Genomic DNA, 13,574 nt, shown 5'->3' with positions numbered 1-13,574 from the left:
TTCCTTCTGGTTGAATTCACAACATTACCAAGTATGCTGATCACGTGATCGGAGTGACATTTTGGGTTACACGGTTATGAGGCACTATTTGTTGACTTTTGTAAAGGGTTGTTTCTAATATATAAATACAGGCGATAGCTTTTAACGATTCCACGTTTAATCAAAAATAACAGCAAACATAGACAAGGATGAGAGTATCCCTCGCATTACGTCCAGAGTCGTTCATCGTCGCTTCCAAGAGGACACCGTTTGGAGCATTTGGTGGCAAGTGAGTCTTTTACGGATATGGCCATGTCCTGGTGAAAGATTAACTTTGAAAGGTTGAAAGAGTTCAAGGCTTCTGAACTCGGCGGTATTGCAGGGAGAGCGGCTTTGGCAGAGTTATCTCCTCAAGTAAAAGTCGATCAAGTATTCTTTGGGTACGTTTTGGAAAGAGGCAGTATTTTTACGAATGCCAAAAGACCAATACAGCTCAAGCTTGTGAGATAGTAATGTTATGCAAACCGACAACTCAACCCCATATCTGGCCCGCCATGTCGGTCATCTCTCTGGACTTGGGCCAGGTGTGCCTGCATTGACCGTGAACAGGTAAGAGATATGTCTTATACGGACAAGGATATCCTAATGCTCAGGAATACTATAAAGACTATGCGGGTCAGGTTTTCAAGCAGCCATAGCAGCCGCTCAACACATTGCCCTTGGCGAAGCCAACGTTTGTCTGACAGGTGGTACCGAGGCCATGAGCATGAGCCCCTATACCTTGTCCGGCCTTGTCAGGTAAGAATCATAGCTTCATGAAGGGTGACAGCCATTGACTAGGAGAATTGGCAGGTACGGAACCAAGTATGGTTTGGATTTGAAGCAAGAAGATTCCTTGGCAGCGGCCCTCACTGATCAGAATCCTGGCGGTGAAAAGACGCCAATGGGGAGTAAGTGGACAAAAGAGCTCCTGTACGCCTAGTAGATGCTAAAAATAAAATAAAAAAGTCACTGCTGAAAATCTCGCCAAAAAATACAAAATCACTCGAGACGAGTGTGACGGTCAGTATTCATACGTCTATCGGGATAGGGAATGATAAAGTCTCAGCCTATGCTCTCATGTCTCAACAGCGGTATAGCGAAGGACTAAAAGGTGGAGCATTCGCTTCTGAGCTTGTTCCAGTCGCTCTCAAACCGGTGAAAGGTGTTCCTCAGTTCTTACAAGCGGATGAATATCCCCGGCCGCAGTCAACACTTGTTTCCCTTGGCAAGCTTCCGTCAGTGTTTGTCAAATCTACCGGCGTTGTCACTGCTGGGAACGCGTCTGGTATCTGCGACGGAGCAGCTGCCAATATTATCATGAGCAAAGAGGCGTTAGACAAATGGGGAATCAGACCTTTGGCGCGAATAGCAGGATATGCTTGGAGTGCCTGTGAGCCGGAAATAATGGGCATTGGCCCTGTCGTAGCTGTCAAAGAAGCTCTCAAAAACGCAGGAAAGCTCCTTGCAGATATGGATATGATTGATATCAATGAGGTGGGCTTGTTCAAAAGATGAATGTACTCTAGTGCTCAGGTGTGAGATAGGCGTTTGCAGGCCAATGGCTGGCTGTACAAAAGGAGCTGGAGTTGCCCCTTGAAAAGACCAACATGTTTGGCGGAGCCATTGCTGTTGGTCATCCTCTTGGGGCTAGTGGTGCCAGGTATGTCTGATAGCTCATGAGTTCTTACAATTCTGAAAATTGCTCTACTGCCAGGATTTTGGGTAACCTTACTCATAACCTGCATCGCCTAGATAAAAATTGGGCTCTTGGAGCAGCTTGTATAGGTGGAGGACAAGGTATTGCTGTCGTCCTTGAAAAATGCTGAGAGTATTAACAATTCGTTCCTAAAGAGTTATTAATCACTTCGTATGTATAAAAATGGCTCAACAAGGCCGACGGCCATGAGCGGCGATGTCCGCTTTCCTTCTTCTATTTCCCGACTTGGAAATTAGCTGCCACGACATTATCTCTTGTGACTTTGTATTTGTTATTTATATTTCTACTTTACTTTTTTCATCAACAATTGCTGAAAAAATTCCTACAAGTTAAGGCAGTCGCAAAACGCTCGCTATGAAGTTTTCCCTAACTCTTATCGTCTTGTTGGGTAGGTTGCCACCCATTTTCACCAATTTACCACTCATTTTTTGTCTTAGCATCTGTCTCGGCTACTCCCTTAAGGCTTCTTTCAGTCGCTGAGCATGATGATGTCAGTGCCGCGGATCAAGAGGTTGAACTGTCTGGATTTGATGCGGGAAAAAATACGGCCAGTATGGTTATAGACAAGCACACCTCTGGCACTATCAATAAGCCCTGCCTTGGTGTAAGCGGTCGGGGACCTTTGGGTGCTTTGATGAGCCGGCTCGGGTTTGGGCCTTCATTAGGCCTTCACCACTCTCATGTCCACTCCCATGTACAACCTGACAATTATTCTTATCCTAGAGGGTCCTTCATGGAACACATTCGCCACCATTTCTCAACACCTTTCATTCAAGGCGGTGTCTCTGTGGCTTCTATGGGATCAGACGAACAAGAAGAGGATTTCTCGTACAAGACGCCAGAGATCAAGTGGTTTAGACCGACTGTCATGAGCATGTGGGAGACGGAGGGTAACAAATTTTGGCGAGTTGCAAAACCTAGTGAGAAACTCCCCGAGTTGTCCATGGTAGCATTAAGGAAGGGCGAGCATCATCAACATCATCACCACCATCACAGCTTTGCCTTAAGGCGAGTCACTCTGCCCAGCTGTATACTGTCTCCACTTTAGCTGACATCATGCTGATTAGGTTGGAAGAAGCTTTAGACAACCTTGGTACCTATGAGTCCTTTGCTCTTGCTGTTATCCTTGGACTCGGTCTGGGTGCGCTTATCAATATCATTGTTGTCTTTTTCATCCTTGCACTCCGACTCTTCCGTTTGAGTGCGTACTCTAAACACGAGTTCAAGAAAGATAGATGCATCCGACGAGCTGAGAGAAAGGCAATCAGAAGAGCTAGGAAAGAGGAAAGAAAGGCCAAGAAGGCTGGCGTTGGAAAGTTTCAATTAGATCAAGAGGATGTCTGTGATTGCAAAGAAGATTTTTCAACGGAAGAGCCTCTACCGCTGTATGAGAACAAACCGGTCGTTCTTTTCGCGACTTCAACCGAGACTGTATAGACTGGGTTTGAAAGTCAATATCTATTATTTTGTTTATAGCCGAATCCCTGCAATACTATTATTTGTTGTCTACAATATGCACCATCTTGCCCTATTGTACTTGGTGTCAACTTAATCTCTTGTTGCATGTGCCCAAATATAAGCTTGCTGTGGAAATGAGTTAAAGAGGCATTTGCAGGAGAGTGATCCATCAAGTTCATGTCTTTGGCGATTATGTCTACCGTGGCCTTTCTATGAAGGTATTCAGGCTTCTTGTTCATGCATGTCGGGAATATGATCAGCCTGAATGATAAGATGTAGAACCATACAACTCTTTTCCCTCTTTCCCTGTCCATTTTCTCTTATCCCCTGTCAAAAGACAACAAGACTTTAAATCTCAAGCATAAGGTAATAGTTTTCTCAACTTCTTTGCCTAAAAGTCAAAGAGCCAGAGGCAATGATTATCAGCATTTTCATACCCAACCCAAATCAATGTGAAAGATAACCTCACCTGAGTCTTGGTGACATAGACACCCTTTGCTAATCTATTTATCTTGGAAGACGAGAATAGAGTGTTGAGGTGAGATTTCCCTGCCTGAGCCTGAACAATTTGAGGTAGACTTGATTAGATCCAAGTTTTCTCGTCGATATAGGTCGTGAACCTCTTCAACAAAAGTAGCCACTTACTCGTTTAAACTATTTTTTACCCGTCAGTTTCCCTTTCCCTTCCATAAAGATAATCCAATACATACGTTGCCAGAGGCGTTGGGGAAAAACCTTTTCTTGCTGGCAGAGTGACTTTTGAGTTTGTACTTTGCGAGATCTACAGATGTCGTTGAGAACATATGTATTGGGATCGATTGACGCAACGGCATGCGATTAGAGAGAGAAAATGGCGTGGAGATGATGAACGATGGTTGTAAAAGTCGTAAAAATGACATTTTTATATGAATCTACGAAAAGAATGCTTTTCTGGTTAAATTGTAATACAAAATACTGAGTTTATATCATTACGTAACACAGGTTAGTGCATCTTATACAGTTGCCAATGAAGAATGTATTCAAACACCTTTCTACATTTATCTTTTTTATAGTCTATACCTTTTTCTTTTCTAATTGACAACTAGTTATCCGCTACTTATTATAATATCAAAGTACACATACAATATCCCGGCGAACTTGGCTGTGATTTAGTGGTAAATATGCATATACATGGCATCTACAACTGCCTCTCTTGACTCAGACATCGTCCTCACCATCCTCTGGAAGGTCTCTTGCTCAAACTCATTCTATACTGCCCGAATTTGCTGCTACAGCTACATAAGTACCATAGTTCTCTTCTCGAGATGTGAGAGCTTGCGTCTGATGATATTGAAACAAACTGTGATGGTGATGAGGTCTGCATAGGTGAGCATTTCAATCTCGAAATTCTACAGCCGTTCTCTAACTCATTGTAGATTCTACTGTAACAGGTCCCATTGCCTTCCACAACGTGAACTTCACAGCATTTCTTGGTGTTTTGATTAACGCATAACCATAACTTGTTGGTCTAAACCTCGTTTGCATACAACTGAAAGTTGACTTTGGTCGGGAACTTGATAGCATCTCCTTGAGTTCGCTTAGCCACAAAGCTCAGGAGCGGGGCTTGAAATTGTACTCTTTTCTTCATCACACCACACACTTCTCCTTACCAAGACTTGCTGGTTGAGTGTAAGCAGAATTAGGTGCTTGATCTGCTGGACGGACGGCACGACCACGCCTTTGTCAGGACACTCAACTCGTGTATCCTGTCTTGATGGTGACTCACCTATATTGGATGGTTGAAGGATAATGATATATAACCCAATTGTGACAGCCTTCAGCCATCACGGTAGATAAAGCTCTTATCGATAAAGATGACTCTGTTTCAATTTGAGAAAGATTGAAGTTGTCCCAGGCTAGTCTTTTGACAGCTGCCGATGCAGCGATGATAATATTCCTTCTTGCGACTCCAGTTAATGTGCGTTCACACGATTGAAAGTTGAGCTGTGAACAGATTGAATCTGACTTTATTTGATATTTCGTCCCAAATCAAGGTAGAACTGTTTTTGATATTCAAGGCCACTTCTCTCTTGTCTCTGATATTGAGAAGAGGAAAGCTGCTAGGTTTTCAAAGGTCGCAGTGGGATAATTTCTCCTTACCACGAGTGATGATTCAATGGCCTGTTGACAATGGCCCATCAATCTTTTGACAATCTTGAGCATATGACCGAGGATATCTTGAAACTCGTATAGCATAGAGTGGCCCTCTTGAATAGCAGAGTCAGCAGTCATGCGTTTGGTCAACAGCATTCAGAATAGAGTTGTGAAATGAATGGTCAAAAACAAAATACAAAACTGTGAACAAGGAACTTGAATATGCGATTGAGTGTAGACCAACTTTGCTCTGCAACTGGTATTTTTTTGGAGACATCTCCGCTACTTTTGTTATCCACTGAATCTTCTCTTTCGTAAAATACCGGACACCTTGCAATATTTGTGAGCATTTATTCCTGTTGTTGATTGAGATTTTTTGAGCAAGAAGAGATGCATTCGAGAAAGTTGAATAACAACTTTAAATCGCTACAGGAATTTGGATCCGTCTTAATTAACTAAATCGTATTAAAGCGTAGGACGCCTTAATTAAGCTTAATTTCAACAGTCCTCCTCGTCCAAGCAATTAATTTGATTTGGGCTTGATTCCTATAGCAGAGCGAAGCTTGTCAAACCTTTTTGTAGGCAATGGTTTTGTAAAGGCATCTGCTATGTTGTCTTCTGTTGTTATATGTTGAAGTTCAATTTTCCCTTCGTTCACATTCTCTCGAAGGTGATGTTGACGAATGTCAATGTGTTTGGTTTTATCGCGGTGAACAGGATCTTTGGATATCAGAATAGCCGCCTGATTGTCGTTGTAGAGGGTAAGAGGCTTTTTCAAGTCGAAGTTAAGATCTTTGAGAAGCTGCTGTAACCAAAGAGCTTGGCGAGCAGCGTCTGAAGAGGCCATGATCTCAGCTTCAGCAGTGGATAGAGCAGTAGTAGGCTGTCTTCTTGATCTCCATGCCACAGGTCCTCCTAAAACGTTGAAGAAGTATCCGGTTGTAGAGCGACGGGTGTCAAGACACCCTCCCCAATCTGCGTCGGCATATCCTAGGATTATACGTTGTCCTGCATCAGCGCCAAACGAAAGACACCAGTCTACCGTACCACTTAGATATCTCAGGAGATGACGAGCTGCCCGGACATGTTCCTTGTTCCATTTGCTTGTGTACCTTGCCAAGATTCCTACTGCATGAGAAACGTCCGGCCGCGATACTGTTGCAGCATACAGGATGGATCCTATCATTGCTGGGTATTCTTCGTGGCGCACTGATTCATGCTCTTCATCTGTAGCTTTCAAAGGCTTGAAGTTGGTTGGTAGAGGAACGGGTGCAGGTTTGGCATTAGTCATTCCGAAGCGGTCTAAGACTGCAGAGAGGTAGTGATGCTGTGAGATGAATAATTGACGAGTAGCCCGACTGCGATGAACGTTGAAACCTAGGAAATAACTTACCGGACCTCCATCTGTACATTCAAACTGAGCGTTGAGCTGTTCTTTGAATTTGTCAAGTTCTGAGCGGGAATTACAGGCAATCAGCTGGTCATCCACATGAACAGATAGGAGTAATATATCCTTGCCTGAACGACGGATGTAGAGGCAGCTGTCTGCTTTAGACGGTACTAGTCCTTGAGAGCGTAGGAATGCGTCGAGTGTTTTGTTAAAGCATCGAGGTGACTGTTTTAATCCATAAAGGGTTTTTCGAAGACGAAGTACATGTGTATAAGGGATATCAGAACCTTGCGGGGGTTCAAGATATATTTCTTCCTCTAGTTCGCCATTGAGAAATGCTGCTTGAATGTCGACTTGATCACACTCGAGGTCCAAGTAGTTGACGATTGAGAGAAAGACTCGTATAGAATCTTTATGTACTACTCCTGCAAACAGGTCACTGTAGTCTAGTCCTTCAATCTGCGTATACCCTTTTGCTACCCAGCGTGCTTTGTACTTGCAGGGTAGTCCTGTCTCTCCATCCACTTTTCGTGTAAAAACCCATTTTGCTTTCAAGGTTCGCAAGTGAGGTGTTCGTTCGATAACATTCCAAACCTTGTACTTCTCCATCTTTGCTAACTCATCAGATATGGCTTGACGCCAATGTTGCCAGTCAGGAGATTGTCGGGCCTGGAAGTATGTCTCTGGGACAGCAGTCGATGTGACTGCAGATTGCAAAGTGGTCGCGACTAGTGTGATCGGCATAGATAAGACCAAGGAGTCCCCCTCTTCCAACTGTTGCGTAGTAGCGATGTGTGCTACAGCGTCGTTGGACGAATTTGATTGTTCACAAAGACGTTTTGAACGTCGAAGGTTTGGTTCCAGTTCAATCGTACTCCCTTGCAGTATATCATTTTCTGTGACGCTTTCTTCTTCGATAGGTTGTATTTCAGCAACAGGACTTGGGGCTCTCGACCTTTCGTATCTTTCATCTGGCACATATGAGTATCCAGGGAATTGTGGCAGGGTGGGAGATTCCAGTGCTGTTGGATCATCATTTGTCTCTTCACAGTCGTCAGCAGGTTCTACGATGTCAGGTGGAGCTGGAGGGTGTTCCAGTTGTCCTCCTGGGAGAGTGGTTTCCATGGGTAAATTTGTAATCATGTTATATTCAAAAGGTATGAATGTAGATTGCTCTGTGGTGGCAGGAACTGATAGCGGTTCTTCGGTTTGGATTGTATTTTCCGGTGGGAAGGTAACATCGCGGGAGACGACCACTCTTTTTAGATGTTCGTCCCAGACTCGCCAGTTATTCGTGCCATCAACATAAGATAATAAACGTGCAGGATGTGACCTAGGTTGAAGTTTGTCAGTTTCACTGTAGGCATGAACGAAACAACGAGATCCAAACGGTCTCAAGTGAGAATGCGATGTTGGGCAACCTCGCCAAATATCTTCAGGAATGAGTTTCTTAGGTCCTGATGGGCAACGGTTGCGAGTGTATACTACGTACAAGGCTGCTTCAGCCCAGAACGATTGAGGCAGTTTTGTTTCTACCAGCAAAGTTCTGACTCCATCAAGTATGGTTCGATGAGAGCGTTCAACTCGCCCGTTCTGGGCATGTGCTGCTGGTGGAACTACAACATGCTCAATCCCCTTATTTTGCAAAGCCGATTCAAGATGGATGTTGACAAACTCTCCGCCTCCGTCTGATCTTACCGTTTGCACGCGGCATCCCAGTTGGTTCTCTACTCGAGCAATGTAATTGAGAAGGGCGTTTGTCGCTGCTTCCTTACTCTTCAAAAGGGTAATAGTGATTTTTCTGCTGAAGTCATCGTAGCAGGTCAGAAAATAACGATATCCCTCCATAGATGGTACTCTTGCAGCTCCCCAAAGGTCGACATGAACACTGGCGTTAACGGAGGCAGACCGGATATGTGTCTGAGGCGAAGACAGCTTGGTACTTTTACCCATGGCGCAGCTGTCACAATGGAAGTTTTGCATATCCTTTGTTACTGACAACCAATTATCCTTCGATCCAAGCCTTCCGGCTTTACCCAGTGCTACCACATCTTGAATGTTCGCATGTCCTAGTCTGCGGTGCCAGGAAAGAAGAGTATCAGAAACAGTTGTAACAAATGCCGATTGGGTGCACGCACTTTTCGATTGCAGGATATACAAGGTGGTATTTATGTAAGGTGCCCTCAAGTACGTTTGGAAGTGCCCATTGTTCTCGGAGCGATAGTAAGCAGCGTCCTCCTTGAAGATCCAGTGCATATCATTTCCTATACACATTTTTCCAACCGAGATACGGTTTCTGTCCGATTCTGGGGCTAGTAAGACATTGGTTAATACCGGGACGCCCGATACGTTGAAATCAAATTCCCCTTCTTCTCTGGCCATGAGAGTATCCCCGCTCACGGTGGTTATAGATATAGGTCGGGACAGAGGACGGAGGGCACGTAACAGAAAGCGATCACGAAAGATGTGACGCGTAGCCCCACTATCAACAACGATTGGAGCGCCGCCATAGATGGCAGAAGTTAGAAGAGCAGAAGTAAGTTCTTCAGCGGAGTTAAGCACGTTTACTTCTTTTAGATCGCTCTTCTCGTTTCTTGCTGCCTTACATTCACTTGTAGCATGTCCGTATTTCTTGTGGAAGTCACAATACAAGTTTTTTCGTCTAGGTTTTTCTTTCTTTGATTGTTCTGTCCAAGTCTGTAATCCATGAACAGGAGCCACAGTTTGAGTTTTGTACACCTTTTCCGCCAACTCCTGCACATCTGCTACCCTTGCATTGTCCATGATGACTAGCTTTGATCGAATAGTGTCATAAGATGGTGGCATTGCTTGTACCATTAGCATGGCCAGATGAGTTTCTGACATTTGGCCGCCGGATTGTAAAAGCGTTTCATACAACTGCTTCATTTTGCCGATGAATATCAGAGGGTTCGAACCTTCCTCCATTTTATAAGAGCCTAGCTGAGCCAGGGACTCAGCTACGCGAAGGCTGTCGTTTCCCGCATACTTGTTATTAATGTGTGAAAACAGTCGGTGAGACCAGGGTCGAGGAGGCTTGTCGTACGTTGTGGGACGACGGATTTCCCTAGGGAGGTTAATCGATATTAGGGAAGTTATCGTATCTAGAATTATTGTATGAGCAAGCAGATCAGATTCCTTCCATCTTGTTTGCTCTTCTGTTTCATTTGTTAGCTCGTCATCCTCGCTCTTACCTTTGTCAGGGAGTGGTGGAGTCCCCGATGGATAATGGGCTTCCCATGCAAGGTAGTTTTCTGAGCCTTGTAAGATTACAGGCTGGAAGCTTCCGGCCGTTCGCCTAAAGAGACTTGATTCCATGTTTTGGTTTGATGTTCTTGACGCTGCGTAGTTCTGTATGAGCAGAAGGATTTGAAGACCTTGTATGCGCGTTAAACTGTTGCGGTACGCCACGACTCTTAATCTGTTGTTGATTGAGATTTTTTGAGCAAGAAGAGATGCATTCGAGAAAGTTGAATAACAACTTTAAATCGCTACAGGAATTTGGATCCGTCTTAATTAACTAAATCGTATTAAAGCTTAGGACGCCTTAATTAAGCTTAATTTCAACAATTCCAACCATGTATCGTATGCCTTCAGGTGTAGTCAACATCTTGCATGGTCATGCCATCTAATACGTGAAACGGGAAAAAACAAGACAATGAAGCTTACTCAGTTCCCTCATTCACTTTATCCTTTTTTCTTTGGTTTTATTAACGGCACACCAGCTGCCAAACCTGAACCGCGATTCTCGACACCTGTAATCGGTGAGTTATGGAGACAAAAAGTAGTACGCCCAAGGACTGATGACATAGATACTGGCTCGACTTGTACAGTACATTGGGGTGGATCGTGTGAGAAGCATCTCCTCCGTTACCGTAGGGATCCCAGACCTTGACTCTGTCATAGATGAGCGAAGGAGCTTCTCCGGAAGTAGCAGACAAGAGAAAAACAACAAATTATGTATCACTTGTCTTCTTGATGACGGTGTAGTACTGGTTTTTGTTGACTGGATTGACTGGCGAGCCGTGAGTAAGGATAGCAATTGGAGAGAAAGATGCTTTCCCTATCCACAAAACTGACACTGTCCGCCAGCATGAGAACGGTTGTAAGGTCTATCGCGGCTGCAGTTTAGTCTGGGTCGAGCCTTTTGTTGGGAGTAGAGGCAGAATCTGTTGTTATGGAAGGGGATATCGGGCTATTGTTGCCAGTGGTGTCGTCTGAGATGAGAACGATAAGGCACAATGTTGCTGTAGTCGACGATGGGACACTGCTGCCAGCAGTATCATATGGACTGGTGGCAATATATGGGTCTATTGTCAACACAGAGGATAGTGCGTCGCCATCCCCTCCTAGACTAGACTCAGAGACAGGCATTAGTATCACTCTAGGCTGATCACTATTCGTCTGTGACGGTGAGTCTGGAGAATAGCCGCTACTGGGCGTAGTGGGGACGAAGTGAGATGGCATGCCGTCGGTCTTGGTTGGAACTGGACTTGTAACCTAGCTGTCGTCTGGAACGAAATCCGAAGGAGCTGTCTCTGTCAGCGACCAGAAACATTGACTCGCTTTCTCCTCTTACCCAGTATCAGGAGCAGCAGCACAGAAAAGAGTAACAGTAAGGGCATCATGTGTGTCTGCGAAAAGTTTATCAACCGTACGATCAAGCATTAGCTATCGACCTCTGTGTCTGCAATAACAGCTACTGGGCGATTTCAGCAGATGCTTTTCTTAAAGCTGGTAGTCCGCTGCGGCCAATCTTTTGCTATCCCAAGATCTTGTTTCTTCATTCCTTTTTGTTGTCTAATTGTTTTTATTTTATTTTGGGTTTTCAGAGAACATCTGCCTGCCTTTTCCATTCGCCGAGCCAGCTTACACAACCGTTACAGATAAACACTAAGCATATCTCAGCTTTAGGGACAAGTAGATCTAGTCGTTATCTTTTAATGCTATAGCATACCTGAGGGAGACGCATTCTGTTATCTCGGAAACTGGTGTACTTTAATATAAAAGTGTTTCAAGCGCTTACACTGTGGTTTACTTTGAGTATGACGAATAGCCTGAATTGGTTATGAGAAGCCTTATCTTTGTACAAACTGAAAAGGGGGCGCATTGCCGCATCATTGTCGTGTTATGTGATCCTTTTGTAATGCATGTCGATCAATGGCTAAGAGGTGAGCGCCATAAAGCTTTGCCTTACTTCCCTCTCTATTTCTCCAGGGTTTCCTTGACTTGCTACAAAACTCTGCATGAAAAGTTCATCTCCGGCACCTTTTGTCCAACCTTTTCTAGCATATAAATCAAACAGACCACCAGCCTCTTCCAATGCCATACATGGAGGAACAGGGATAGGAGTAAGGTTCTTGGCGTGAGAGACATGATATTGGTTGAGAGGGGTATAGGGGGTAATAGGTTGGGTGGAAGGCAAGTCTAATGTAGATAGAAGTGATGGCGAAGGGAGATCAGAGGGAGAGTTATAAGAAAGAGCGGTGAGGATGGCCCCTTTAGACTGCAACCTGTGTTAGCTCTAGTAAACAGCAGAAGGGTACAGACATACGAAACTTCTGCGACCTGCAATCATATCCAAGACAAGCCGAGGAATAGAAAGGTCATAGGGCTCAAGAGGCGAATAATCAGGCGCTCGGTATTTTGAAGGTTTGAACAAGGTCTGAATTTCGTCAATTGCCCACAAAACAGGAAATTGTGTCTGCTTTTCGAGAACATTCATTACTTCATCAAATACCTGAACAGCGACTCTATCATCTTTTGCTCCTAGCTGTATTAAAGAGGTCAAACTTTCACCCTCCTCAATACTATTCCCTTTGGTAAATTCGATGGTGGAAGGAAGCTTGATGGCGGCCAGTTTATCCTTGTTGGTCTCAAGAAGGATGGAAAGGGTAGTTTGGGCGGATTCCCACTGGGAGAAAGTTTTTAGAGATGGGTCATAAATATAATGAGAACTTGAGTTAGTCCATTCCGTAGCTTCAAAGAGAATAAGCACTAATGTCTTCACTTGATGCAAAGGCCATACCTCTAGGTGTATACAGAACAATCCAATCAGACTCAAGCGCATACGCCACGGATTGTATCAAAAGAATACTTTTTCCGCTTCCCTTATTGCCAGCTACAAGGATTCAGTCATTGAATTTCGTATCAAAGCCATTTATACCTACAGAGCACATACGTCGCATTACTGCTGCTCCCACTCCTTGCATTTTCTAACCTTTTCGCAAGATCCAAGGTCAAATCTCTCACAACGGTAGCAGCTCCTCCGGCAGATGAAAACTGCATTTGTTAATACTATAGCCTTTGGTTTCTGTGAGGGTGCCATACCTCCTTTTCAATTTTCGAGGGTAATCCAAACGATTTCAACTTGGCCTGCGTAAATTTGGAAAATGTCGTTACCTTGCCCACATGATCTTTTCTAAATGTTTTCTACCAAATTTCAATATGGTGTCGTCGATTCTCGTAGAAGAACATACTGGCTGAAGCTGAGGAAGACCAGTCAGGTCAGGAGGCGGGGCAGACATGGAATATCTAAGGGTGATATTTGCCTTTTCTTCACTTAGTTCTTGTTCATGCCCTTGATATATATCTACTCACTTGGCCAACACCGCCGCTACTGGCTGAAGTGTTTTTCTTCTTCTGGGCGAACCCTTGCTTTGCTTGTGCCGTTGTGGCAACAGCTATAGAAAGAATCAGTTTCACTCAAAAAAACTATAATGCACCTTTTTTAGGTGCATAATTTGGGACACAAGTTTTGAAACTTCGAGTGAGAGGCGACTGAGCGAATCGGACGATGGGTTTGTTCATTTTGCAAGTTTTAAAGAAGAATAACAA

General features: G+C 44.2%; 5 protein-coding genes across 5 annotated transcripts; 3 read left to right on the top strand and 2 right to left on the bottom strand.

The window, feature by feature from the left end:
* Positions 1–188: 188 nt before the first annotated feature.
* Positions 189–1,847, top strand: L203_102766 (uncharacterized protein; the record flags this gene model as incomplete). The annotated part of the gene is made up of 9 exons (XM_066212186.1): positions 189–268; positions 321–419; positions 490–588; positions 646–777; positions 832–929; positions 988–1,041; positions 1,088–1,515; positions 1,566–1,681; positions 1,736–1,847. The coding sequence occupies 9 exons, from the start codon at positions 189–191 to the stop codon at positions 1,845–1,847; spliced, it is 1,218 nt and encodes a 405-aa protein (XP_066068283.1).
* A 245-nt stretch (positions 1,848–2,092) lies between these two features.
* On the top strand, positions 2,093–3,175 carry L203_102765 (uncharacterized protein; the record flags this gene model as incomplete). The annotated part of the gene is made up of 3 exons (XM_066212185.1): positions 2,093–2,126; positions 2,176–2,746; positions 2,806–3,175. The coding sequence occupies 3 exons, from the start codon at positions 2,093–2,095 to the stop codon at positions 3,173–3,175; spliced, it is 975 nt and encodes a 324-aa protein (XP_066068282.1).
* Positions 3,176–3,551: 376 nt separating this feature from the next.
* On the bottom strand, positions 3,552–4,029 carry L203_102764 (ribosomal protein L35; the record flags this gene model as incomplete). Its single annotated transcript, XM_066212184.1, has 4 exons — positions 3,552–3,587; positions 3,666–3,755; positions 3,842–3,850; positions 3,907–4,029. The coding sequence occupies 4 exons, from the start codon at positions 4,027–4,029 to the stop codon at positions 3,552–3,554; spliced, it is 258 nt and encodes an 85-aa protein (XP_066068281.1).
* A 6,366-nt stretch (positions 4,030–10,395) lies between these two features.
* Positions 10,396–10,958, top strand: L203_102763 (uncharacterized protein; the record flags this gene model as incomplete). The annotated part of the gene is made up of 4 exons (XM_066212183.1): positions 10,396–10,501; positions 10,550–10,588; positions 10,644–10,762; positions 10,830–10,958. 4 exons carry the CDS (start codon positions 10,396–10,398, stop codon positions 10,956–10,958), a joined length of 393 nt encoding a protein of 130 aa, XP_066068280.1.
* Positions 10,959–11,901: 943 nt separating this feature from the next.
* Positions 11,902–13,547, bottom strand: L203_102762 (uncharacterized protein; the record flags this gene model as incomplete). The annotated part of the gene is made up of 8 exons (XM_066212182.1): positions 11,902–12,243; positions 12,292–12,716; positions 12,766–12,858; positions 12,908–13,019; positions 13,068–13,169; positions 13,217–13,288; positions 13,338–13,420; positions 13,463–13,547. The coding sequence occupies 8 exons, from the start codon at positions 13,545–13,547 to the stop codon at positions 11,902–11,904; spliced, it is 1,314 nt and encodes a 437-aa protein (XP_066068279.1).
* Between the last annotated feature and the right edge of the window lie 27 nt (positions 13,548–13,574).

Source organism: Cryptococcus depauperatus, chromosome 3 (assembly GCF_001720195.1).
Source record: "Cryptococcus depauperatus CBS 7841 chromosome 3, complete sequence".
NCBI lineage: Eukaryota > Fungi > Basidiomycota > Tremellomycetes > Tremellales > Cryptococcaceae > Cryptococcus > Cryptococcus depauperatus.
This window is presented reverse-complemented; position numbering and strand designations above follow the sequence as displayed.